General features: G+C 64.2%; 2 protein-coding genes and 1 non-coding gene across 7 annotated transcripts; all 3 read right to left on the bottom strand.

Annotated features, from left to right (window-relative positions):
- Positions 1 to 44: 44 nt before the first annotated feature.
- NCKAP5L (NCK associated protein 5 like) lies at positions 45 to 8,135 on the bottom strand. The gene is given in 14 exon segments (XM_037371282.1): positions 45 to 1,013; positions 1,145 to 1,284; positions 1,448 to 1,756; positions 1,864 to 1,942; positions 2,057 to 2,210; positions 2,319 to 3,537; positions 3,539 to 4,070; positions 4,541 to 4,654; positions 4,763 to 4,882; positions 4,978 to 5,016; positions 5,131 to 5,199; positions 6,206 to 6,313; positions 6,385 to 6,426; positions 8,028 to 8,135. Coding segments are annotated over 12 exon segments (3,114 nt in total). The 5' UTR covers positions 6,308 to 6,313; positions 6,385 to 6,426; positions 8,028 to 8,135; the 3' UTR covers positions 45 to 776.
- A 4,158-nt stretch (positions 8,136 to 12,293) lies between these two features.
- On the bottom strand, positions 12,294 to 25,146 carry KANSL2 (KAT8 regulatory NSL complex subunit 2). Of its 5 annotated transcripts, none has more exons than XM_037370817.1 (10): positions 25,081 to 25,146; positions 23,463 to 23,721; positions 22,318 to 22,496; positions 21,594 to 21,708; positions 21,018 to 21,181; positions 19,584 to 19,750; positions 18,680 to 18,776; positions 15,770 to 16,023; positions 13,488 to 13,724; positions 12,294 to 12,564 (listed from the first exon to the last, which is right to left on the bottom strand). In XM_037370817.1, exons 2-10 carry the CDS (start codon positions 23,711 to 23,713, stop codon positions 12,433 to 12,435), a joined length of 1,596 nt encoding a protein of 531 aa, XP_037226714.1. In that variant the 5' UTR covers positions 23,714 to 23,721; positions 25,081 to 25,146; the 3' UTR covers positions 12,294 to 12,432. The 5 variants fall into 5 exon arrangements, with proteins under 5 accessions (XP_037226714.1, XP_037226713.1, XP_037226710.1 ...); XM_037370816.1 differs by having other exon boundaries at positions 23,463 to 23,724; positions 25,081 to 25,140; XM_037370813.1 differs by lacking the exon at positions 25,081 to 25,146 and adding an exon at positions 24,719 to 24,738 and having other exon boundaries at positions 23,463 to 23,724.
- On the bottom strand, positions 12,638 to 12,766 carry LOC119140249. Its single transcript, XR_005101570.1, has one exon. It is a non-coding gene; the product is annotated as a small nucleolar RNA SNORA2/SNORA34 family (small nucleolar RNA).
- Positions 25,147 to 25,492: the final 346 nt, after the last annotated feature.

The following is a 25,492-nucleotide window of genomic DNA, read 5'->3' as shown; positions in this document are numbered from 1 at the left end:
TTTTGCACCTTGTGGGTTTTTCCTCTCGTTCAGCTTTTCTTTGATTAGAAACCGGCCAATTTGCGGATCCTGCTGGAGTTTGGCTCCCCCCTCCCTCCGGCCCGGCTCCCCCCCCAGAGCCCGTGGTCCCTCGGGGTTAGCGCCGACACGGGAGCTTTCTCCAGGGGTTTCTCCCCGGGCAACTGGGGCGCTATCCCCCCAACCTGGGCAGCCGTGGGCCCCCCCATGCGAGCCCGGGGCTGGGGTTGGGGGGGCAGCAGGACCCCCCTGAAGCCAAACTCAACGGAGGAGCCTCTCCTTTAGCACCAGTGCCAAGAAATACAACGGGAAAAAGAAAACGATCTGTTGGGTGAGCCGTCCGGTGGGGCCGCGGGGACGATGTGTTTTGATTCCGAGCTCTCCCAATCCCACCGTCGCCTCTCTTTGTACACCGGGACGATTCAATAAAACGCTCAGACTTGAACCTCTCAGCCCCCTCCCTCCCTCCCTCCCTCCCTCCCGCGGGCAGGATGCGGCCGACGCAGAGATGACAGCGGCTGCACAACAACATATATAAATAAACGGGGGGAGGGTGGCTTTATTGAAATAAAAACCCGGCGGCGGGGGCTGTACACTGCGATAGCACCATCAGAGAGAGCTGGACACGGGGCGGGGGGGACGGACACAGGGCACTGGGATCCCCCCCAACCCCGGGTAGCACCCCCAGACTGGGAGCAGGGAGCAGGGGGATGGGGGGGGGGGGGGCGGAAGACGTAGGAGGGCACAGCCGGGGGGGCTCAGCCCTGGCTGCCGCAGGAGGAGAGGCTGTCGTAGAGCGAGTCGCTGAGGGACTCGGAGTGCTCCAGCCCTGGGGGGCCGTGCCCCCCATCCCGCGACCGCGCCTCCGTGCTGCCCTCGTCCCCCATGTCCGAGGCGCTGGGGGTCCGGCTGCTGCTGGCGCTCAGGGCGGGGGGCAGTGGGGGGGGGGCCTCTGGGGACGCCCCTCGACGCCCTGCCGGGCTGCACACGGGCGCCTGGGGGGGGACAGCGTGGTGAGGGGGGACCTTGCTGTGCCCCCCGCCCCGGCTCCCCACCAACACTAATTACACCCCGGGGCTGGTGGGGTGGTCCCACAGCCCCCCCACCCCACCCCAGCCCCCCTTACCAGTGCGGGGCGGTGCAGCCCCTCCAGCCCCCCGGGGGGGCAGAGGAAGGGGTCGGCAGCACCGCAGGCTTTGGCGTTGGGGAAGGTCCAGTTCTTGCTCTGCTGGACACGCCGCGGCTTCCCACCATCATCGCCAGCATCTGCGGGGGAAAATGGGGCGGGGGGGGTGTCAGTGCTGACCTGCAGCCCCCCCACCCATGACCCCCATCTCCCCGCCAGGGTGCTGAGCCCCCGCGTTGCACCTTGCACGAGCATCGGTGCACACCCAGCACCATCAGCGGGGGCTCCGCGTGCCCCCCGCACGATGGGTCACTGACCTTGGGGACCAGTGCAGTGGCCATGCGGGCCGGGGGGGGGGCGGGGGGTGGCACGCCGGGGTGCTCCGGTGTTTGCCGGCCACCAGCAGCTCCTCTGCGCTGGGCACCTCTCGCTCCAGCGTCCGGGCCTTGCGCGGCACTTTGGTGATGACCGGCGGCCGTGCCGGCATGGCACCGGCTAGCGGCTCGGGACGGCCCCGTGGTTTGGGGGTGCTCTTGGCGGGGACCCCCCCGTAGTCAGGGGGCGGGAAGGTCCCGATCCCACTGTCCAGCGTTCGCGTCAGTGACCCGCAGGCTGCCAGCACAAGGAGAGGCGTCAGTGCCGGGAGAGGGGGGCCACCCCGGTGCCCCCATCTCCACCATATTCCCCCCCTGACACCCCCCCCCCCGACACCCCCTTACCGGCAAAGTGCTGCGATGTCCCCGACTCGGACAAGCTCTCGTCTGATGGCAGCTCATCCCGGAGCCCCACATCTGGCACCTGGTGGGGGGAGGGTGGGGGGTCAGAGGGTGAGCGGCCACCCAATCCCCCCACACACACACACACCCCGGCGTGGGGCTCGGAGCCAGTGGCGGTGAAAAGGGGCGTCCTGACCTTATCGGGGGGCTCCCGCAGATGCCCCACGATGCCGTTGCGGGGCGAGCGGCAGAGCCGGGGGTCTTTGGCGTCGGGGGGGACCCGCCGGAGGTCACACAGCTCCCGCTTATGCTCCAGGCGGCTCTCGTAGGGCACGTCCTTCCCGTCCACCCTGGGGGCAACGCGGCGTCAGGGGGGGGGGGGCACCTACCACCCTCCCCCATAAAGGGGACCCAGGGTTGGTTTTGGGGGATGGGGGGGCGGGGGGGGGTCCACTGACCTGTCAAGCAGCTGCTGCATGAAGGTCTCGGCCGTCACCTCCTGGTACATCACCGGGAGGTGGCCGGGGCCGCGGGGGGGGGGTCCACGCGGGCGCCCCTTCTCCAGCGCCAGCCCTTGCAGGAAGGCGTGCTCCTCCCGCAGCACCTTCCGCAGATCTTCCGCCTTCTCCATCAGCTTCGAGATGTTGAGGCTTTCGGCTTCCAACTTCCGAGCGGCCAATTTGACCTCCCGTCGGAGGGGAGCCGGTGTCCCGGCCCATTCCCGACCCCGACCCCCGTCACCGCGACGGTTCAGAGCCGGTAACTTGCTGCGCCGGAGCCCGAACCAACTGGCCAAGCCACCGGCCGCCTTCCCCTTGGCTTCGCCCGCCGGCGCCCGCTCCTGCCCCTGCAGCCGCAGCACGTTCTCCTCGATGCCCTTCATCACCTTCTCCTCGATGGCCGAGTGCCCGGTGGCCCCCGCCGGTGGTCCCGTAGCGGGGGGGGGTTCAGGAGCCGGCGGCGTTTTGTGGGGGACCCCCACCGCCTTGGCACCGGGCGGCTCCTCGCCCCGCGGCGTCCCGCTTTTGCCGGTGCCCGCCTTGGTGGGCAGCTTGGTGGGGCTGCCGTGGGGGCTGCGGGTGGCCTTGGCAGGGGGCGCCGGGGGAGCCCGCGGGGGGGTCCTGCCACCGGCGGGGCGCCCCTTGCCCCCCACCTTCCCGGGCTCGCCCATGGAGCCTGAAGAGTAGCACCGGGCCAGGGGCTCCCCGCCATGCGCCGGCTCGGGGTGCTTCAGGCTGCCCCCCAACCCCCCCCGGGGTGGGGGGCGCAGCTCAGCGCCGTGGCCCCGCTCGGGCCGGCCCGGCCCGGGGGTCTCACGGCCCTCAGCCCCCCGCAGCTTGCCCAGGGCAGCCAGGCGCTCCTTGAAGGGCAAGTAGCCCGGCTCGGAGGGCTTCTTGCCGGGGCGGCGAGAGGGGGCTGAGCCCCCTGTGCCACGGCGGGTGCTAGGGGGGGAGGCGGCTGCCCGCTCCCCACCGGCCGGGGGTCCTGGCGGCCTGGGGGGCTGCTCGGCCGCCTCGTAGGTGCAAGGAGGGGGGAAGGCGGGGGGCTCGGGGGAGCTGGGCTCCAGGGGGGCATCAGGGGAAGGCCGGCGGCTGAGCGCCGGCGAAGCCTCGGGGTTGCCGCTGCGGCACGGGATCTTGGAGGGGTGGGCGAGCTGGGGGCTGAGGCGCAGCCCCCCGGGGGGGGGAGGCAGCTTGAGCACCTTGGGAGGGGAGGGCAAAGGGTTGCCCCCCCCCGCCAGGGGAGAGCGGGGCGAAGCCCCCCTCGGGGCTCTCCTCACCTGGGGGGTAGAGCCCCAGGAACGCAGGGTGCTCCCCGTGCCGCTGCCGGGGGGGTCCCCCTGGAGCTTCGCCATTGCGCCGGCAGCACCCCCCCCCGTCACCCCGCAGCAGCCGCTCGGCCAAGGCGCTGAGCAGGGCCCCCCGCGGCGGTGCAGCCTCCTCCGGCGAGGAACAGGGGCTGCCCTCAGCCCCCCGCCACCCCCCGGCAGCCCCCGGTGCCCGCAGCGGGCAGGGGGGCCAGCCTGGGGCAGCGCAGGGCTCGGGGGAGCCGGGGGAGGCTGGGGGGGGTCCCAGCAGCGGGTCCGTCTCCTCCAGCTTGCGCAGAACCTCCAGGATTTGGGCTTTTTTCTTGAAGAAAGGGGAGAGGGCGTCCAGGGGGGGGGCGCCGGGGCTGAGCCCGGGGCTGCCCGATGGCACCGCTGGGAGCACCTGTGGGGTCCAGGCACCGTCACCCCACGGGCTGAGCCCCACGGCACCGTGCTGGGGCTGGGGGTACCCTGGGGACACCAAGAGGGGAGGGGGGGGACAGGGCTGGGAACACAATGGACTTGGGGAGGAGGATGCTGGGGGCAGAGGGGTTGGGGGAGAGGGGCTCTGAGAGGTCAAGGCCACCGTCACGGAGAGGTGGGCACCTCAGGGACAGGGACACCGTGGGCAGACAGGCTTGGAAAGGGCGATGGTAGGGGGCTCAGGGTGGGGGGCACAACGGACCTGGGGCGGGGGGCGGGGATGGGGACAGAGGAGGGGACGCCACGGGCCCGGCAAGGGGGGTACCACAGGCTTGGGGACACCACCCGCTTGGGAAAGGTGATGGCACGAGTATGGGGAGGGGGATGCCACAGCCCAGAGAGGGGGATCCAGGGACGGAGGAGGGGGGTGGGGGGGACACCAGTACCCACCTCTGGCAGCGGGATGCAGCAGCTGGGGGGCAGCGGGGGGGGCGGCTGCTCGGCAGAGCCCAGCGGGGGGCTGGCTGGGGCGTCGGGGGGCACCGGCACCGGGTGCAGCGGCAGCTGGAGAAGGGGGGAGACGCCAGGTTAAGCTTTGGGGGGGGGAGGGGGGGAGGTCTGGCCCATGACACACACCCCCCCACCAGACAGCGGGGCACTGGGATGCTGCACCTGGGGTAAGGATCCGGCCGAGAGCTGCAGCTTCTGCTGGAAGAGGTCGCTCAGCGCCTGGTTCTGGCGCTCCAGGTCGAAGACCCGTTTCTTCAGCTTGATGCACTCCTCGCGCAGGTCCTGGCCGCAGCGGGATGGGGGGGGGGGGGGCATCAGCCAGGACCCCCCCCCTCCCCCCAACCGCCCAGCGCTCCCCCAGCCCCCCCAACACCCACCTTCTGGTTGAGCAGCGCCTGCACCACATGGTTGGCAACCTGGGGAGGAGAAGGGGGGGGAGGGGCTTGGGGGGGTGCGAGGGCACAGGCAGCCTCGTGCCCTGGCACACGCGTGTGCACACGTGTCCTGTGTCCCCCCTCCCCCCCCACTACCTCGTCCAGGCAGCGCTCGTAGGTCTCCCGCTGGTTCTCATTGGCCTGGGCCAGGGCTGAGTTCTCCGCCTGGGAACAGAGGGGGGATGTGGTTGGGGGGCCCTGGCACGTGGACACCCCCCCGCCATGGCACCAAGAGGACCCCTCCTCTGCCTGGTGGCCACTCACGGAGGGACAGGGTTGCCCCAGGAGCGGTGGCACACAAGGGCCATGGAAAGCAGGAAGGTGCTGCCCTTCACCGTGGCGTCTGGGCTGCAGCTCCGCAGCACCGGCTGCACGGTGGCAATGGCCGCGGCTGCCTGGTGGCACCAGCCACAGACTCACAGTGGCCACAGTTTCCTGGTGGCCACAGCCACAGACTCACAGTGGCCACAGTTTCCTGGTGGCACCAGCCACAGATTCACAGTGGCCATGGCTGCACGGTGACACCGGCCACAGATTCACGGTGGCCACGGCTGCACGGTGGTGGTGGCCACAGCCACCTAAAGGCAATAGCCACAGCTGGCTGGTGGCACCAGCCACAGACTCACAGTAGCCACAGTTTCCTGGTGGCACCAGCCACAGACTCACAGTGGCCATGGCTGCATGGTGACACCGGCCACAGATTCACGGTGGCCACGGCTACAAAGTGGCAGTGGCCACAAGGTGCCTGAAGGCAATGGCCACAGCTGGCTGGTGACACCAGCCACAGATTCACGGTGGCCACGGCTGCACGGTGACACCGGCCACAGATTCACAGTGGCCACGGCTGCACGGTGGCGGTGGCCACAGCCACCTGAAGGCTGGTGGCACCAGCCACAGACTCACAGCGGCCACGGTTTCCTGGTGGCACCAGCCACAGATTCACGGTGGCCATTGCTGCACGGTGACGCTGGCCACAGACTCACAGTGGCCACGGCTGCATGGTGGCAGTAGCCACAGGTACCCCATGGCAGTGGCCACAGCTGCCTGAAGGCAATGGCCACGGCTGCCTGGTGGCTCTAGTTTCTGGTGGCCACAGTGGCCCAGTGGCACCAGCCACGGCTGCCCGGTGGCCCTGGCTCTCGGTGGCCACGACTCCTGGCCCACATCGTACCTCCAGCTCCCGCAGCCGCTGCAGCAGCTCGTGGCTGGTGCCCGTCTCGCCCAGCACCGCGGGGCTCCCATCTCCCGGCACCTCGGCCACGCTCTCCGACATCGCTGGCTGCGGGGGGACACACGTCAGGCCGGGGTCCCCACTGGCCCCTGGCCCCTGGCCCCCCTGTTCCCTCGTACCTCCTGCAGGACGCCCCCAGCCCCGGCCTGACGCGGTGTCACCTGTTGGGGAGAACGGGGCTGAGAAGGGGGATGGAGCCTCAGGGGAGCCCCGAGGTCCCCAACCCCACTGGTACCCGGAGCCCCAGGGACCCCTCGTGCAGCCCAGCCACCCCTGTCCCTTCGCGGGGGGTGGGGGGAGCCCAGCACCCCCAGCACCGGGGCACTGGCAGGCACAGCACCCCCAGCAGCAGGGCAATGGGATGCCCAGCACCCCCAGCACTGGGGCACCAGTATGCACAGCACCCGTGGGCACTGGGATACACCACATCCCCAGCACCAGAGTATTGGGACCCACAGCACCCCCAGCACTGGGGCACCGGGATGCCCAGCACCCCCAGCACTGGGGCACCAGTATGCACAGCAGCCCTGGGCACTGGGATACACCACATCCCCAGCACCAGAGTATTGGGACCCACAGCACCCCCAGCACTGGGGCACCGGGATGCCCAGCACCCCCAGCACTGGGGCACCAGTATGCACAGCAGCCCTGGGCACTGGGATATACCGCATCCCCAGCACCAGAGTATTGGGACCCACAGCACCCCCAGCACTGGGGCACCGGGATGCCCAGCACCCCCAGCACTGGGGCACCAGTATGCACAGCAGCCCTGGGCACTGGGATATACCGCATCCCCAGCACCAGAGTATTGGGACCCACAGCACCCCCAGCACTGGGGCACCGGGATGCCCAGCACCCCCAGCACTGGGGCACCAGTATGCACAGCAGCCCTGGGCACTGGGATACACCACATCCCCAGCACCAGAGTATTGGGACCCACAGCACCCCCAGCACTGGGGCACCAGTATGCACAGCAGCCCTGGGCACTGGGATACACCACATCCCCAGCACCAGAGTATTGGGACCCACAGCACCCCCAGCACCAACACTGGGGCACCGGGATGCCCAGCACCCCCAGCACTGGGGCACCAGTATGCACAGCAGCCCTGGGCACTGGGATATACCGCATCCCCAGCACCAGAGTATTGGGACCCACAGCACCCCCAGCACCAACACTGGGACACTGGGATGCCCAGCACCCCCAGCAGCAGGGCACCGGGATGCCCAGCACCCGCAGCACTGAGGCACCAGTATGCACAGCACCCCTGGGCACTGGGATACACCGCATCCCCAGCAGCAGAGTATTGGGACCCACAGCACCCCCAGCACTGGGGCACCGGGATGCCCAGCACCCCCAGCACCGGGGCACCAGTAGGCCCAGCACCCCTGGCACCAACCCGTGAGCACTGGGATACACCGCATCCCCAGCAGCAGAGTATTGGGACCCCCAGCACCAACACTGGGGCACCGGGATGCCCAGCACCCCTGGCACGAGCACCGGGGCACCGGACCGTACAAATCCCCACGTACCGGCCTCAGCCCCGGGATGCACAGCACCCCCAGCCCCGGGGCACCGGGACGCACAGCACCCGGCGCACAGCACCCCCGGGGTGTAGACAGGCCCCCCCAGCGCTTCCCCGGTGCCGCACCCCCCGCTTCCCCCGGGGCTCCCCCCGCCACCGGTGCCGGTGCCTCCCCGCACCGGTCGCCCCGTGCGCACCGGAACCGGGGCCGGCCCCGCGCACCGACCCCGCGCACTCACGCCCAGGGCTCCCGGTGGCGTCGCCCGTCCCCGTTCAGAGCGGCCCCGGGGCCGGTCCCGGCGGCGGCGGCGGCTTCATCCCGGCCCGGCCCGGCCGCGCTATTGTTGGGAGGCGGCGGCGGCCCGGCTCCGCCTTCCCGCCGCCACCGGGGAGGAGCCGGGGCCGCCACCGCCCCCGGTGCGCGGCTCCGCCAGCGCCAACCCCGGGCAAGCAGCACCGGGAAGCCGGCACGGAGCGAAGGGGGGTCCGGGGCACCGGGGACCCCCGGGAGAGCCGGCAGCGGGACACCGGGCATCCCGGCAGAGGAAGCAGCGGGCATCCCCACGTGGCACCGGGGCACCCCACGGAGAGGGACCCCCCTGGGGGCACCCAGCACCCTTTGGAAAGGGACCCCCCGGAGCTCGGGCACCCTTCGGGGAGCCCCCCCGGGGCTCCAGGCACGGAGCCGCGCCGAGGCCACAGGCCGCGGTCCCCATCCTGCACCCCACGAGGGGTTGGGGTCCACGTGGGGCCACGTGGCCCTGGCTCACCCAGACCTGCCCAGCACCCCTGCCAGGGGGTCCGGCACCCCGGAGGGGACAACACGGGGGTCTGGGGGTGATGGAGGCAGGGAGGCCGTGGGGGGGGTCACTGGAAACAACAGCCCCGTCCCCTCCAGGGACCCCACACGGCTGCGCCGTGGGGTGGGAGGGCTGGGGACCACCGGACGGCCCCGGAGCAAACTCTGCCGCCTTCTCCCACCCAACGCAACGAGAGCGGCAAAAATAACCGGAGCCCCGGGGCCTACAGCCCTGCTCAGCACCGCGGCAGCACCGAGGGGGGCTGTGGGCTGCCCCCCACCTCCCCACCAAGCCCCCAGCCAGCCGTCCCCAACCCGACGGGTGCTGTGACCTTGGCCACATACCCCAGCACCCCACTAGCCCCACGGCCAGCACCGCTGGCACACGTGGCCGGCCCTCGTGCGTGCTGTCCCCAGCCCCCTGCAGCCCCCCCCCCGCCCCGGGGCTGGCAGCAAAGGCAGGAGGGTCCCCGTGGGGCCCGTGGGCCCCCCCGGCGCTGCCCCCCGTGCAGGAAGCGGCCGTGGGGCCAGTGGCTCCGGCTGCGTCACGGGGGGAAGTGAGGCTCCGTCTGGAGGGGAAGAGCAGCCCACAGCCCCCCCAAGCCCCCCCGGCGGGGGACAGTGAGGGGGGGCCCTGACAGATGGACGGCGCAGCCGTCCCCTCCCCCAGCCCGGGGCCCCACAGGGGCAACGCGAGGGTCCCTGTGGGGAGGGGGACACAGCTGCAGCAGAGCCAAGGCCACCCCAGAGCTTGTGTCCCCACCCCACCCCCCGCCCCGTCACTTGCACCCACTGCCCCAGGCCCCGTGGGGACGCGGCACATGCCCCAAAGGTCCCTGTGGGGAGGGGGACACAGCTGCAGCGGAGCCAAGGCCACCCTAGAGCTCGTGTCCCCCTCCCTGGTGTTGTTCCCCCCCCCCCCCTCGGTCACTTGCACCCGCTGCCCCAGGCCCCGTGGGGACACGGCACGTGCCCAAAGCGTGTGGCTGTGGACGTGCCAGCGCGGCAGGGAACGGTCCCCCCCACCCCGGCCACGGTCCCACAATGAGCCGGCCTTGGCCTGCCCCACGCCAGGGTCCCCACCCCGAGCTTGGGGACATGGGGGTGACAGCCCCAAGTGTCCCCAACCCTGCAGGGCTGCTCTTGGGGCAGGCAGCACGCGCTGGGGGCAGTGGGGACAGCCCAGGGACAGCGAGGATGCTCTCGGGGACAGCCCAGGGACAGCGAGGATGCTCTTGGGGACAGCCCAGGGACAGCGAGGATGCTCTCGGGGACAGCCGGGATGCAGGGGGACAGCAAGGACACCCTGGGGACAGGCGGGATGTGCTAGAGACACAGCCTTGGGGGTAGCAGGGACACATCGAGGACAGCTGGGACTCAGCAGGGACAAGCCAGGGACAGCCAGGATGCAGTGGGGACACTGGGGACAGCCAGGATGCAGTGGGGACAGCAGAGATACACTGGGGACAACTGGGATGTACTGGGGACAGTGGGGACCGGTGGGTGGGATGGAGGACAGTGGAGGGGACACCAGGGACAGGCAGGACACGGTTGGGGACAGCCCAGGCAGGAGACAGCTGGGATGTACTGGGGACAGCGGGGACACAGCGGGATGCGCTGGGGACACATGGGATGTCCTGGGGACAACAGCGCGGGGACAGTGGGGACATGGAGGGGACACAACCGGGGGGCACCGGGGCCATACCGGGGGGCACCGGGGCCATACCGGGAGCGGCACAGGGGCCATACCGGGGCTGGGGGCGGGGGAGCGACACACACGGACCGGCCGGGCTCCCCCCACCCCCACTCCCCGCCGCACGTCGCGGTGCCCGGCAGCAGCGGGGACCCCCCACCTCCTCCTCGGCGGGGTCCCCGAGCTGCGGCCCGGCTTCCCCGGGAAGACCCTCCCCACCCCCACCCCCCCGCCCGCCCCCGGTGCTCCCCGCCCGCCCCTCCCGCCGCGGCACGGCCGGACTCACCGGGGGCTACGGCGGGGCGGCGGCGCGGGGCGGCATGGCCGGGACCGGCACCGGGAGCGGGACGGGGAGCGGGGCTGGGGCCGGGGCTGGCCCGGCGGCGGCGGCGGTGATGTCATGGCTCCACCGGGCCGGCTCCGCCCTGCGCCCCCGCCGCCGCCAATCCGCGCCCGGGGGCGGCGGGGGATGGGGGGGGGAGTCCCGGTGCTGCCGCCGCCGCCGCATCCCTTCCCCGGGGCCTCCCGCCATCGCCATCCCCGGGGCTGCCCGAGGGGCGCGGTGCCCCCCCTCCCGGTGCCGTACCCCCGTAGCGGGGTGTCGGGGGGGGAGGTCCCGGTGCCGCCGCCGCCATCGCCGGGGCTGCCCGGAAGAGACGCGGCGCCCCCCACCCCCCCGGCCACGGGGGTACGGCACCGGGGGAGCAGGACCCCGCAGTCCCGGGGTGAGCGCCCCCCCCCCCGCCAAACCCCGAGCCCCGGGGGCTCCTGCAAAGGGCAGAAGGAAGGGAGCGACCCCCAAAGGGGGGTGGGGGGGTCCCAGCGGCAGCAGTTTGGGAGCAGAGGGGTCACCTCCTCCCCGGGGGGGTGGTCATCACCATAGGGCAGCCCTGAGGCCCCACCCCCCCCCCAAGATCCTCCAAGGGCAGCTCTGAGCCCCCCACCCCCCCCCCAAAGATCCCCCAAGGGCAGCTCCGAGTCGTGTGTCCCCCCCCCGCAAAGATCCCCCAAGGGCAGCTCTGAGACACCCCCCCCCCCAAAGATCCCCCAGGGTAGTTCTGAGTCGTGTCCCCCCCCCCCGCAAAGATCCCCCAAGGGCAGCTCTGAGTCGTGTGTGTCAACCCCCCCAAAGATCCCCCCAAGGGCAGCTCTGGGTCGTGTGTGTCCCCCCCCCCCCAAAGGCAGCTCTGAGACAGCCCCCCCCCCCCAAAGATCCCCCAGGGTAGCTCCGAGTCGTGTGTGTCCCCCCCCTGCCGCAAAGATCCTCCAAGGGCAGCTCTGAGACCCCCCCCAAAGACCCCCCAAGACAGCCCTGAGCCCCCTCATTCCAAGGGCAACCCCAAAGACCCCCCAAGGGCAGCTCCGAGTCATCTGTCGTCTGTCCCACTCCCCCCCCCCCCCCCCCCCAAGGGCAGCACCAAAGATCCCCCAGGGTAGCTCTGAGCCCCCCTAGGGCAACCCCAAATACCCCCCCCAAGCCAGCCCCAAGCCCCCGCCCACCCCCCCCCTAAAGGGCAGCACTGGCCGCTCCATCCTTCAGCTCTTCCACCCCCCCACCCCCCCCCAGGACACGGGGACACTCCGCACCCACCTCCATCGCTTTATTGTGGGGAGTCCCCGTGGGAGGGAGTCCCCGTGGGAGGGAACCCCCCCCTGCCATCTGAACACACCCCAGGCCTCACATCACACCCCCGGCTTCGGAGCCCCCCACCACAGGGGCCCACGAGCCCCAGCCCCCTCCCCAAGACAGAGGACCCCCCCCCCGCCCCCCAAGAATGGAAAGCCACCCCCTCCTTTCCTCCAGTCCTCCTGTGGCTTCTCCCCCAGCCACCTGGGTGCCACAGGGGTCCCCACAGGGAGGGGGGAAGGGTCTGGGGTCCCCAACTTAGGGGTTTCAGCCCCCCCCCCGTGGCTCCAAGAACCACAAGGGTAGGACACCGGTGCCGGGGCAAGGACACCGGTGCCGGGGCAAGGACACCGGTGCCGGGGCAAGGACACCGGTGCCGGGGCAAGGACACCGGTGCCGGGGCAAGGACACCGGTGCCGGGGCAAGGACACCGGTGCCTGCAGGTTGCCACCCGTGTCCCACCGCTGGGCTCCACCGGCACCGGAGATGGCCAAGGGAGCGGAGAGACGCCACGTGCTGCCGGTCTCAGCTCACGGACGCCGGCTCCAGGCTCCCGTTGGCGGCCGCTCCGCGGGGCTGGGCAGAGGTGACGGCATCCTCCGGCCGCCTGTTGTCCCTGGGCGCCGGTCGACACGCTGCCAGCGGCAGGGGACTCTGTGGGGGACAGAAAAAGGACGGTGGGCTGGTGGCAGGGGGACGTGGCCAGGCCGAGGCGAAGGCAAACGGCAGCCGTTGTTGCTCCCGCACGAATTGGCTGTTCCACCGGGCTGGGAGCGCCAACAGACCGGGAGACGGTTCCTCTGGGCTCCTGCTTGAAACCACCGGCTACGGCAAACCGGTGGCCTTCATTCAGGGCCTGGGGGATGCCTGCTCTAGGGCTGGGGTCCCCCCACCCCAAATACTCAGCTCCCGGATGGCAGGGACAGTGCTGGAGGGGTGAGAGGGACGCAGGACCGAGTGGCTGCTGACATCTCCAAAGACAACACCCTGCGGGCACATCCCGAGCCGGCCACCAGCTCCAGGTGCGACAGGAGGAACAAGTTCCAAGTCAAAACCCAGACTCCAGGAGAAAGCAGAAGCCCCAAGATGACAAGCAGAAGCTAGAAGCTCCAAGATGACAAGCAGAAGCCCCCCAGATGACAAGCAGAAGCCCCCCAGATGACAAGCAGAAGCCCCCCAGATGACAAGCAGAAGCCCCCCAGATGACAAGCAGAAGCCCCCCAGATGACAGCTCCCCTTCAAATCCCCAGCTGGGAGACAAGGGGCTTCCCCCAGCGGGCAGTCCCCAGCCTGCGAGCCATCCCCACCCCATCCCCACCGCATCCCAGAGAGCTCCCACGCCACCCACCCCACGTCCAGCAAGAGGGTGGCACCCAGCCACCCACGAAGGCGGCGACCCCTCGTCCTCCTCTCCCTGCCTGGGGACAGGCTCCGGCTGCCACCCCCTGACACTCCGAACATCATCCAGACCATGGGGCAGCACGGGGCAACCCACCAGGGCCCAGCTGCGTGGCTGGGGGGGGGGAAAAAACGGGGACTTCTGCCCCCCTGGGACCCCCCCGGTGATGTCCTGGCTGTACCTGTGTGGGCAGCTCGGCTGGTGGCTCGGTGGCCAAGGAGAAGACGTGAGCGGAGGAGCCGCCCCGGTCTGTCGGCACCGTCTGCGGGGGGATGCCCGGGTGGGAAGGTTCCTCCAGGGCCAGGATATCTATGGGGGCTTCGGCGACGTCTCTGAGGGACTGGTCGAGGGCCACAGATGGATCAAAGAGCAGAGGGGACGGGGGACACGGCATACCATCGCCCACCACGTCCAAGTCCTAGGAAAGAAAACACCGGGAACGGCTCATCAGCGGGGCAGGAGCGGGCAGCAGACCCCTCCGCAGGCACCGGAGGAGGAAGGCAGAGCAGCAGCCACGATGCCACCGGGACCACCGGCCTCAGCGGCCGGGACCACAATCCCAGGAGCCTTCTCCTCCCAGAACGGCGTGATCCAGGCTGGCAGCGCCGCGCTCCCGCTGAAAACAAGGCGCGAGGCACAAGGTCTGGAGCCCAGTGTGATGTGCTGCCCCAGCAGCATCCCCGCAGCAGCCAGGAGGGCCGTGAAAGGGTCCAATCCTGCTCTCCTCGGGGCACCCGGAGCAGTCACCCCTCTCCCCAAGATTTCACACAAGCCTTTTTTTTTTTTTTTTTTTGCCCTGACACAACACATTGGTGTGGACAGTCCCTGGGCTCGCTTCTCCGTCCGCCCTGCTCGCTGCCGGCTGCTGCGTGCGTGGAGAGCGCTGCTGACGCCAGAGGCTGGGATTCCTGCAAAGCTATTGTTGTTAAAAGAGGACAGGATCGGGTTTGGCTTTGGAGGGTGTTTTGCCATCGAGGCAAGATGCCTGCGACTCTACCAACCCAGCCTGACGCAAGATAAACCACAGATGCCCTACGCGGCCGTACGCCGCCGTAGCTCCGAGTCCCTCCGATCCTGGGCTCTCCCAGGGGGGCTGCCGTTCAGATCCTGCCTGAAACATTCAGGATTCCTGCCTGAAGCACCCCGAAAGCACTGCGCAGAGCGGGGGACCCTCTCGAAGGAGAGGCTGGGGGAGAAACCGTTCCCTCAATCATCGTGAACCTAAAAAAACCCAACCAAACCCACCCACAAAGGCTGTTTTCAGAGAGAGCGGCCCCACGGGAAGGGGGGCTGGGATCTCTGAAGCCCACCGAAGGCAGGAGAATTCCCTCGACCCCAGGGGTGCTGGGTCCAGCCTGACCTGACCCAGCAGCAGCACTTGCTCTGCTGCGTTCAAAGCCGTGGCTGCTGCCATCCCTGGGATGCCAACGCTGCTGGGCCATCCCTCCCCCACTCTAAAGCTGTTGACATTTGCCCCCCCCCCCCCCGCCCCCTCCCCCAATCGCAGTGCTCGAGAATCTCAGGAGCATCCAAACACTAGAGCAAGTGATACCTCGTTCAGACGAGCGGCTCCAAATGACCGTGGTAATTTTTTTTTTTTTTGTTGTTGTTGTCGTTTAAACAAATTTCAGAGGATTTAAGCATGTAGGCTTAACATACATGCAGGTCATCAGAATAATCCGGGGATTAAAATCCTCATGTATTCCTCACGGGAGAGAAGTGGGGGGGGGGGGAAAAAAAAGGAAAAAAAAAAGGAAAAAAAAAAAAAAGAATCCTCTTTTTAAAAAGCCCCTAAATACCGACTGAAATGAGAGCATGGTCCTTCGAAAGGCGCAGTTGCCAATCCTAGGGAAACAAACACCTCCCAAACCTTTTGCATTCCTGCACGTTTTTCAAGAGACTCTTCTTCCCCAAGCCAGCAAGAATAAAAATAATTCTACATTATCTGTGCTGGGGAGGCAGTGATTTACACGATATCCAAGCGTCCTCCACATCGGGAGCGCCGGGTCTGCTGCGCTGCAGCGGAGTTATTTCGGTGCGACTTCACGGTATGGGATGAAACCAGCAATATTCAGGGCCAGCAAGAATAAAAATAGTTTTACATTATCTGTGCTGGGGAGGCAGTGATTTACACGATGTCCAAGCGTTCTCCAGATCAAAAGCACTGGGTCTGCTGCGCTGCAGCGGAGTTATTTCAGTGCGACTTCACGGTATGGGATGGAATCAGCAATATTCAGGGCCAGCAAGAATAAAAATAATTCTATGCTATCTGTGCTGGGGAGGCAGTGATTTACATGATGTCCAAGCGTCCTCCACATCGAGAGCACCGAGTCTGCTGCGCTGCAGCGGAGTTATTTCAGTGCAACTTGACGGTATGGGATGAAACCAGCAATATTCAGGGTAATTTTTTCCGCAGGACACGTTGTGTGCCCACCTCTCCCTAAAGCACCCTGCCCAACTTACATCACTGAACTCCAGGGGCAAGCTCTCCGTGGGCTGGAGCTCAGCGGCGCTCAAGTACAGGTCCGTGGGGGCAGCTTCCAGTTCCTCGGGGACAGCCAGGACCTGCTCGGGGACGTACATCTGCGGAGGCAAGCGGAGATGGAGCGGACAGCACGGATCCTCGGAGAGGCTGACGGGAACCGGCTTGTTGCAGGGCACTTCCTCGGAGCCTTGACACGGCTTAAACAGAGTCTGGTTAGTGTCCTGGCAGATATCTGGGAAGATTTGGGTCAAGGGAAACCTGCAAAGCTACGGACACAGATCCAGAGGTAGAAATATTCCCCCCCTGCTCCAGAAAACAGTGTTAAAACCCCACACGTTATTTTTTTTTTCTCCCGAGGCCAAGAGTCCAGGCTTCAGAATCGCACCCCGACTGCCCGCTGCCGTTACTTGCGGGATGGAAAATGGGGACAAGAGCGAGAGCCTCTCAGTGGGGGCTGGGAGATGGAGCTGGATCCCTGTAAAGCACTCGCAGATCCTCAGATGGAAGACATTACCAACGCACAGGCTTACTTTTTATTTGCAGACATCCATCTGCACAAGCCTTAACATCGACCAGGCAGCAGAGATACGAGCACACACAATGCTTTTTCCACAGCCAGGAGTTTAGTTCCGCTATTTCTATCTTCCCAGTGCATTTTTCCTTCCCAATGGAAAACCTATTCCTGCCAGAGGTGTAAATGGGATTTCCTGCCTTTAATCACAAACAGAAACTCTGCTCTGATTGCATGCACCGTGCTCGCGGAGAAATCCACCAGCAGAGAGGATCCACCAAATCCCCTCCTCCACCCAGAGCCCTGTGAAACTACAGAGGGACCCACCGCTGAGGCTGCGCGAGGGTGTCCGCAAAAAAACCCCAACTTTTACTGACGAGTCGTGACGTTTCTACTTACTGCTGCAAGGAACAGCCGAGATCTGTCACCTGCGTGGAGGCCGTCCCCGGCTCCGCTCGCTCGGTGACACAATTCAGAGCTGGAGCCAAAGCAGGTTTCAGGTGTGGATCAAGCTTTTCAGGTCAGGTATATTGATAGCAAACCCACCCAAAGAACTGCCCCGCTGTTTTGGGGGCTTCACGCCGCACTTTCCTCTTTGCACAACATGGGAGAGGACCTCCCACCCCCCCCAGGCTTCCAACCCCCCAGCAACAGGCAAAAGGCACCAAGTTTAACCCAATTTCTTAAGCCACCCCCAGGTTTCTCATTTATCCCTCCCTCCCTGCAGCGAGGCAGCTGTGAAGGCACCCAAACAACTTCCCAACCGATTATGGGGAGCCCATCATCTGGGCTAGCAGCAACGCTACCGGGGAGCCCAGCCCAGAGGAACCAAATCTCTCAGACACTCGAGGGCAGATGCGGCGAGGAAAGCGTCTCTGTATGAACAGCAGGGTGGGGAAGCCAGATTTTAATCTCTCTGAATGACTCCCTGATCAAGCACCGACTTTATCGGTAGCCAAAAAGCAGAGATTGCCAAGATGACAAAAATCACGTGCTCCACCTGGAGCCCAACAGCCCAGCTGGGTTCGGTCCCTTTAACGCATTGTCACAAACAATCCAGCTCCTGAAAAGCAAACAAAGGCCAAGAGCCTCCCCGACAATGCACAAAGCAGAGCAGATTGCAGATGTTATCGGCTCGGCAGGGCTGACCCAAGTAAAATCTTGTTTGTGTCAGTGAAAGTCAGCTGACAGCTCAGACGTAAGGAAATCAAACCTCGCTTTTTCCACTCCCTTCTTGGCCCGCCTGCTCAAAGCGAGCCAGCTGCAAACAGCAACTCGCTCAAACTGTTTTAGGGGTTATTTATCCTGTCTTTATTTTGAAGTATACGGTCACTAGAGAGAAACAAAGGCAGCTTCCTGCTCCCTGGGCTTCTCCCCGTGCATAGCTGGGGTCGAGCCTGCCAACTTCAGCAACAAAACAAAACGAAGAGCTCAAACAAAACGAAGAGCTCATCCTCCCCCTGGCTGCCAGTTCTGCTCTGGGACCTAGCACCGGAGCTTCTCCTGACTCACCCCAGCCACAGCTGCTCACGCAGCTCCACCACGATCCAAATCTGCTCCTGGACACGTCCATCCAACCCCAAGTTGGACAAGGAGTTGTACAGACGCACCTAGGGTGACATTCGGTTCGTGGATCCCACGTTGGGGTGGCGATCCCTGAGCTGAGGGGGGACCCCAGTGGAAATTTCAGTGCTGGCTCTCCAAAAGCTGAGGCAGTTTCAGGGAATTGAAGAGCTCGAGGCTGTGCCAACCTCTCAAGGGGTCAAAGGAGACCGAGCTGCTCTGTGGCAGCCCCGAACAGCCTAGGAACTCCTCTCCCATTCAGATCCTCCCAAAAAAAAAAAAAAAAAAAAAAAAAAAAAATTAAAAAAAAAAATCACTGAGCACATGCTTCAGCAGCCAGCCAGCCCTCCCTACGCACATCCCTCAGGGCAGGACTCCTACCAACACCCTGCTCGGGGGGGGCTGCTGGCACCCAGCACCTGCAGCCAAGCTTCTACCCTCCTCCAATACAGCCAGAAACCAGCTCGTGCCTCCCTCAGGCTTCGTGAGGTTCCCTTGTCACTTCCAAATGAACTGGCCGCGCAGTTTGGATGCTCTGGCTCGGCCAACATCCCGCAGGAGGGCTGCGGTGGGACCTCCCGGGGCGGAGGAGGCAGCAAGCGCAGCCCTTTGTCGCTCCCGCACGAATCGGTCGTTCCACCGGGCTGGGAGCGCCAACAGACGGGGAGACTGTTCCTCTGGGCTCCTGTTTGAAACCACCGGCTACGGCAAACCGGTGGCCTTGATTTAGGGCCGAGAAGAGCAGAGACCCACCTCGAGCTGCCAGCAAAGAGTCAGGAGAGCAGCCCAAGAGCCCAGGCAGATCAAAGGATACGCGTAAGGCAGTGCCTGGTCATCGGGAGGGACTGGTTGGAGCATCGGACGTCGTCAACAAAGGCCAAGCACCTCTGGCTGGAGCGGGTGGTGTGCGCCTGCAAGTCCAAGAGAAGAGCCGAGAGCTCTGGAGAGCCGTCCAGCTCTCCTCCAGAGAAACCCCCCGGGCTACACAACACTTTCGTCCTGCTTTCAAAACACGCCAAGACCAAACTCTCAGTTCCACTTCAGCAGAGCCCAGCTCCTCGTTACGTCCTTCTCATTCAAGCTTTTCTTAAACCGAGCTGAGATAAGGTGGCACGAACTCAATTTCAACAGGAAGAACTTCACCTCAGGAGTACGTCCCAAAGAACGAGGCGGCTCGGACTTATCTTTCAACTTTCAGGAGCCAGTTAATGGAACGCTTTGAATTTTAAAAAGAGTTACAAGAAAGGCTGCACACAGCTTCCCATTTGGAATGATGCGTGACGCGAAGGGGCCTGCCTTTTGGTCCCCACAGGTCTAGGAGGAATCTGGGTTTCACAAGGAGAATTTTCCAGATGTTTTTTTCAGCGTCAAAAAGTCAGGGTATATTGGGTACTGAGCCCTCCCTTTCAAAATGGAAAATTCTCCAACCCCACACCTGAATTTCTCTAGTTTTGGTGCCCATTTAGCAGTCTGGGCACCCCTTTAGAAGCCTGGGGGGGCCATTTAATATGACTCCAGGAACACCTGATGCTTTGTGGATACCCAGGGTGCTGTCCAGGACCAGATCCTTGCAGAAAGGGTGTGACAAGGGACAATCCAGCAGGGAAAGAGCAAACCTGAGCCGGGATCGCTCCCAGGAAGGGAGGAGAGGCGAGACCTGGCTTCCAGGCAAGGCTGGAACTCCAACCACCCCCCAGCCACGCACGGGGCGTACCTACCTGCTGAGCAGCGCCGTCGGTCGCCAGCATCCTGCGCTCCTTCAGCTGCCGGTGGAGCAGGGCCTCCACGCCGTAGCGTTGCCGGTAGCGGCGCAAACACTTGAGGCGTTTCAGGTTCTCACGCTCCTTGGCCATCAGCCCCTCGGGGCCTGTCAGAAGGCTGCTGCCTGCGGGGAGCCAGGGAGGGGTCAGAAAACACCACCCCACCTGACACGTCCTTCCTTTTTTTTTTTTTTTTTTTTTTTTAATTTTTTTTTTTTGGTACCCAGAGCCAAAATGAGCTGTCGAGAGCTCCAGCCGCTGACTAATGAGACAGATGTCGATGCACAGAGTGAACGAGGAGTGAGAACGGCGTGTATAAACAGGAAACTCATCTTCTGGTTACACAAGAAGATGACAAAGGAGATTCCAACCCAAAATTTATCCCAACGTCTCCGCGCGCATCAGGAGCGCTTGGGCCGGCAAGGGTACTTTTAAAACTTCGTTTCGAACAATTGGTTGACAAGAGTACTTTTAAAACTTTGTTTCAAATAATTTGGCCACTCAAAAGCCTATTGCAATTTCTGCAGGCAGAAGTTTTGTCAAATTTCAGCTTGCTCCCATGCAAGTTCTGGAAGCTTCCTGTAAGCACTCCCAGCTGTAATTACAGGGCAACGCTCGGGATCTGCTTTTCTATTACCGGTTTGCTAAAAAAGAGTTCTACAAAATTGTTATGTACCAAACTTCCAGTTATTTTTACTTGGGACCAAGCTCTATTATGCCATTTTCCAGGATGAGCTATTCTAAGACTACGCTAGAGAAAGCATTCTTTGCACTGCCATACTCGTTACACCGCCCGGTTCTGCCTCTCCTGAAGTACAAACTTCTCCCTCCGAGAGCCCCAGTTCTGTCCAGGGAGAAATTCAAGCGAGGCAGAAGTGCTTTTGCAAGGGAAAGCTGCATCAGTGCTGAGGAGGAGTATGTCATTACAGCAGCACGGGTGTAACAACCGAAACAAACTCCTGCCGATACAGACAGGACCTTAGAGATGAATCGATTTTATTTTTTATTTTTTTTTGTTTATCAAACTGAAAAACAGGAAATCCTATACAAAAAAAAGAACTTTTGTCTCAGAATTAACTTTGTAGTCTCATTTCCTGACAACGCTGCGAACTTTGAAGAGCAAAGAAATCCGGCAACCTTTCTAACCCAAACGATACGAATCTCCAGGCATGAGGCCAGCCACAGAAATACCTTCTCTAACCGAGTTTTCAGTCCCTCGCTAATTCTCAGCCTTACTGAGACAGCACTGCTCTGAAACCTGCTTCTACAAAGGGCAAAAAAATCGTTTGGGTTTTTTTTTTTTCATGTAGAGCGTTCTGGATGTGGTTGAGAGAAGCGCCGTGCCCTCAGCCAGATGAATATGCATCAGTGACGACCTGTACCGGTACTTGCCTATGGCTTCATGCTCTCCCTTGCGGCTGTGCAGGTACCGGCGCTTCTTCTCCTTCAGAAGGTGCTGGAGTCGTTTGAACTGGTCAATGTAGAGAGACTGCAGGCGGATCAGCTTCTCTCGCATGATCAAAGCCACCTCCTCAGCCGTGTACACGCCAGCGTGCCTGAAAAAACACCCAGAAAAACAGGGTGAAGCCTGTCAGGGTCCCTCGGGGCTGTTCTCCTGACCAAAGGACACAGATGTTATCAGAAACATGGGCTGAATGACACAGATTGATGGGTGATGAGCAGAAAAACTGCATTTATGGCGTGGGTTTTTGAAGCCGACATCACCCAGCGACTGCTGCCAAACAGGCCTCTCCACACTGAAGGAGGATGATCATCAAACACTTCCCAGAAGAACCACCAGGTCCAAGACGTGCGAGCGTCCCTGCCTAAACTCACCAAAGCCCAAAGTCCAACTGCAACACCGCTAATATCGTCACCAGGAACGTAACCAGCATCTTCTCAGGTGTCCCGCTGAGCTCGGAACGCTCCGCACGCCACACGTCTGCAAGCAGCCGGCAGCCAACTTACTTCAAGGGATCCTCCTGGTCGCTATCGATGCTGTCAGCCTCGCTGTCGGGATCTCCTCGCCACGTCTGGTCCACCGTGATAGGGTCCTGCTCGCCATCGCTCCAGCTGTCTTCATCTGAAAAGACAAAGTCACCCCGAGCGATAAGACACCGTCTTGCATCCCAGCGCTCGCTGCTGCGGCACAGGACAGCCGGAGACCCCAGGAGCTCAGCTCCACAGCCGCAGAGATGAACTGGCTCTGCCTCTTGCCAAGAAAAGACTTCTCCCTGGCACGGTGTGAACAAGGGACACGGAACAAGAGGAAACCCACCAGCTCAGCGCAGCCAAACCACGCAGCTCCCGTGGAGCGACGCTCCTGCCTACCTAGGAGCCACAAACGGCTAGCTGGCCCCACTGAGCAACCCTGAAAGATGGAAAGCTCAGCACCGAGCCAGCGTTTGACAGGCATTGCTAGAACTAACCCAGCCAAGAGGGAAGCTAGCCAACGTTTCTACTCTGTGAGCGCGAGGGAAGAGAACCTGCAGGATTTTGGCCTGGCAGTGTGACCTGGCTACGGTCAGGGGCGGGTGAGACATGCCAGAATTTGCAGAACACCATCTTTTACCCACGGACCCCGGGATTTTTTTTTCCCCACCGCACTTCAGAAACAACACTCTTGGCATTTCCACACAGAAGAGAGAACTCCGGGTCCTCCCTCACCAGTTTTTTTGTTTTCAATTCTTACCCAGGATCCGACTGGCTTCGCTGCGGCTGCTCTCTGCAGTCTGGGAGCCCAGCTCCGTTTTGGCGTAAGAGCTGAGCTGGCAAAGGAGAGTCTCGCTTACGGGCCCAGGATTGGACTTCTTCATTTGAGCTTGGAGCGCCAGAACGTTCCTACGGGCATGCTCTGCGCAGAACGACGCGCTGCCGGAATAAATCACAAGCTCGTTATAACTCCAAGCCCTCAGCCAGCAAAACGAACAAGCGACACAGTGAGAAACGTTCCCTGGCACCCGGAGAGCACAGACCCATCACACCTCTCTCGCAGAGCGAGCCGCTGGCTGCAGGTACACCACAGAAATGCCAGAGAGCCCCGAGTGGCTCCCAGACCACACACCGCTGCTGAAACGTCACCTCTGGCACCGGAGCCGGCAGCCACACGGCACAGCAGCAGGGAGAGAAAAGCGTTTTTTTTTTATTTAAAGGCATTGAAGCGAGCTCCTCTGCTTCCAAAGATTAACACCAGACTCTCAGTTTCCACGCAGAGCGCGCTGGCCCACGTCGGACGGATGCTTTTTATTGCAGAAGGACCACGGGCAGAATTGAAGGCTACCAGCGCCCGCACCCCCACAGCCTCCGAGAACGAAACGCGCATCGATGCTCCCATAAGGGAAACTGCGCTCTGCTGATCTGCTGACCGAACGCCGAGAACTGTTCTAGGTCTTTCCATCCAGAGCAGTCAGAACATTTGAAAGGCCTCAGAGAACAGGAAGCACAACCAGGTCATCAGCTCCACGACAAGACACAACCGGAGTATCTGTGCTGAGGATTATCCGTAGGAACGGACAGCAGCAAGTTAAAGCCGCTGGGCTGAGCGGAGGTAGATCTCCGGCTCTTACAAAGGACCTGGATCACTGCAGCCACCTTCCGATGGCAGAGGGCAGCAACCCCACAGTCCTTCAGAACCAAGAGACAACTCCACGCAGCATCCACAACTGACAGAATCTTTTTTTTTTTTTTTTTTTTTTAGCTTAAAAACGCTTCGGAAAGAGGGAGCCGCTTGTCTGAGGTGCCGTAAGCGCGGCACCTGAATCAGGAGAAGGATTCTCCTGCCCTTTTTAACTCGATACGGTACAGAACCAGAGAACCAGGAGAGAGAGAGGTACTCACCCATCCTTCTTCTCCGGTTTGGGCGCGGCGTTGGGACACCGCTTTCCATTCTTTGTTGAAACATAGCTGCACTGCTTGAAAGGGGCACTCCTGTCTTCAAGGATGTGCTTAAGACAAAACTCCTGCCCCTCCAGCCGCGGCTGGGAGCACTGGCGGTGGGTGAAGGCACACGACAGGGGCTCCTGCGGCCGCGGCACAGGAGTAAGGCGTCCTCGGCTTGACGGCAAAACATGGATCCGAATTCTGTTCATGCCAACACCTGCTGGAAAGATGCAGACCAGTTAAAAGAAGCGAAACAAATGGACGAAGAGGAGCAACATCTGCTAACGCAGCAGAATAAAACTCTTTTGAACCCCCTTGAACAGGCAGGAGATGAAGTTGCTCCTGTAAAGACAGTTTCTTCCAGCGCCTGAGGAAACTTGGAGCTCCGCAGCAACCCCACTTCTGCACAGAATTAAATATATCGCACTCACCTGAGGCACCGAGCAGCCACAGCCACGCCAAGCGCTGCTGCCTGCCAGCATTGTGGCCGGGGCGGGGGGGTTACACGTCCCAGTGGTACCCCTCTACCCTCCCCACACCAGTATGGGACCCTTTCCTCCCAGTGCCTGAATCCCACAGCTCCACACCCTCCCGGGGAACCCCCCTCCCACCCATTTGCAGCCCACCGACCCCCGAACACCCGCTACAAACCCCGTCCCTCCACGGCATCGTCTGCCCACCCCCCACCCCCCGGTCCCTTCCTCGGTGGGGGAATCCTGCGGGGATCCCCCCGCTCCACACAGCCCAGAGCTCCCCCCATCCTGCGCCCCTCCCCTCCCCCCCGTGCGCAGCCCACCAGCTCCGCAGGGCCCAGTACAGGATCCCACCCGCCCAGTGCGGCACCAGTACGCGACCCTCTCATCCCAGTACAACCCCCCGGGGCAGCTCCTCAGTGCCCATCTGCGTCTCCCGGTGCCCATCCCTGATGCCGGTGGCCCCCGGTGCCCATCCGTACTGCTGGTGCCCCTCAGTGGTCGCCCCTGTGCCCGCTGCCCCCCACTGCTGCCGGTGCCCCCCGGTACCCATCCCTGCTCCCAGTGCCCATCACTGCTGCCGGTGCCCATCACTGCTGCCGGTGCCCCCCGGTGCCCATCCCTGTTCCCGGTGCCCATCCCTGTTCCCGGTGCCCCCCGGTAGCCAGCCCTGTTCCCGGTGCCCCCCGGTACCCAGCCCTGTTCCCGGTGCCCATCCCTGCTGCCAGTGCCCCCCGGTACCCATCCCTGCTGCCGGTGCCCTCCAGTGCCTGCCCCTGCTCCCGGTGCCCCCCGGTATCCATCCCTGCTGCCGGTGCCCCCCGGTGCCCCCCACGCACGTGCTCCGCCACCCGCCCCGCTCCGCTCCCGCGCATGCGCAGTCGCGCCCCTCGGCTGCCCGGGCGCCGCCATTTTGTCCGCGGGCGGCGGGCATGAGGGGAGCTCCCGAGGGGGGCCCGGACAGCGCTACCGGAGCGGAGGGCGGGATGGAAACCCTGTCCCCGCTCGGTACGGGGTGAAGGTGCCCCGGGGGACGGCGCAGGCGTCGCGACGAAGGGCTCTGCGGACCGCGCTGAGGGCGGGCGGCGCCGCCGCCATCTTACCTCACTGCCGCCCCGGCCTCCCTGCTGCCTCGCCGTACGCCCGCCCCGCCACCTCACTGGTTCGCCCGGCCGCCAATCCGACGAGGGCGCGGAGGCGGTGCGGCGCGCGATTGGCCGCGCGAGCTGTCAGTCCGCAGGGAAGGGCCGCGCCCCCGGGAGTCACGTGAGGCGGCGCGGCGGGAAGCCGCCACGTGTGCGCGGCGGCAGCGGGGCCGCCGAGGGGGTTTGCGGGCCTCCGGCGGGGTGAGCGGGGACGGGAGCGGGGTTTGTGCTTTGGCTTCGGGAAGGCTGAAGCTCCCGGTAGCCCCAGGGACACCAGCGTGGTCCCAGGAGGCCCAGAGCCCCCCCCGCGGGCTCTCAGCCCGTCCCTTCCCGGTTATCCCGGGGCAGCGGAAGACCCCCCTTGCTCCCT

The sequence above is a fragment of the Falco rusticolus genome, chromosome 19, assembly GCF_015220075.1.
Source record: "Falco rusticolus isolate bFalRus1 chromosome 19, bFalRus1.pri, whole genome shotgun sequence".
NCBI lineage: Eukaryota > Metazoa > Chordata > Aves > Falconiformes > Falconidae > Falco > Falco rusticolus.
This window is presented reverse-complemented; position numbering and strand designations above follow the sequence as displayed.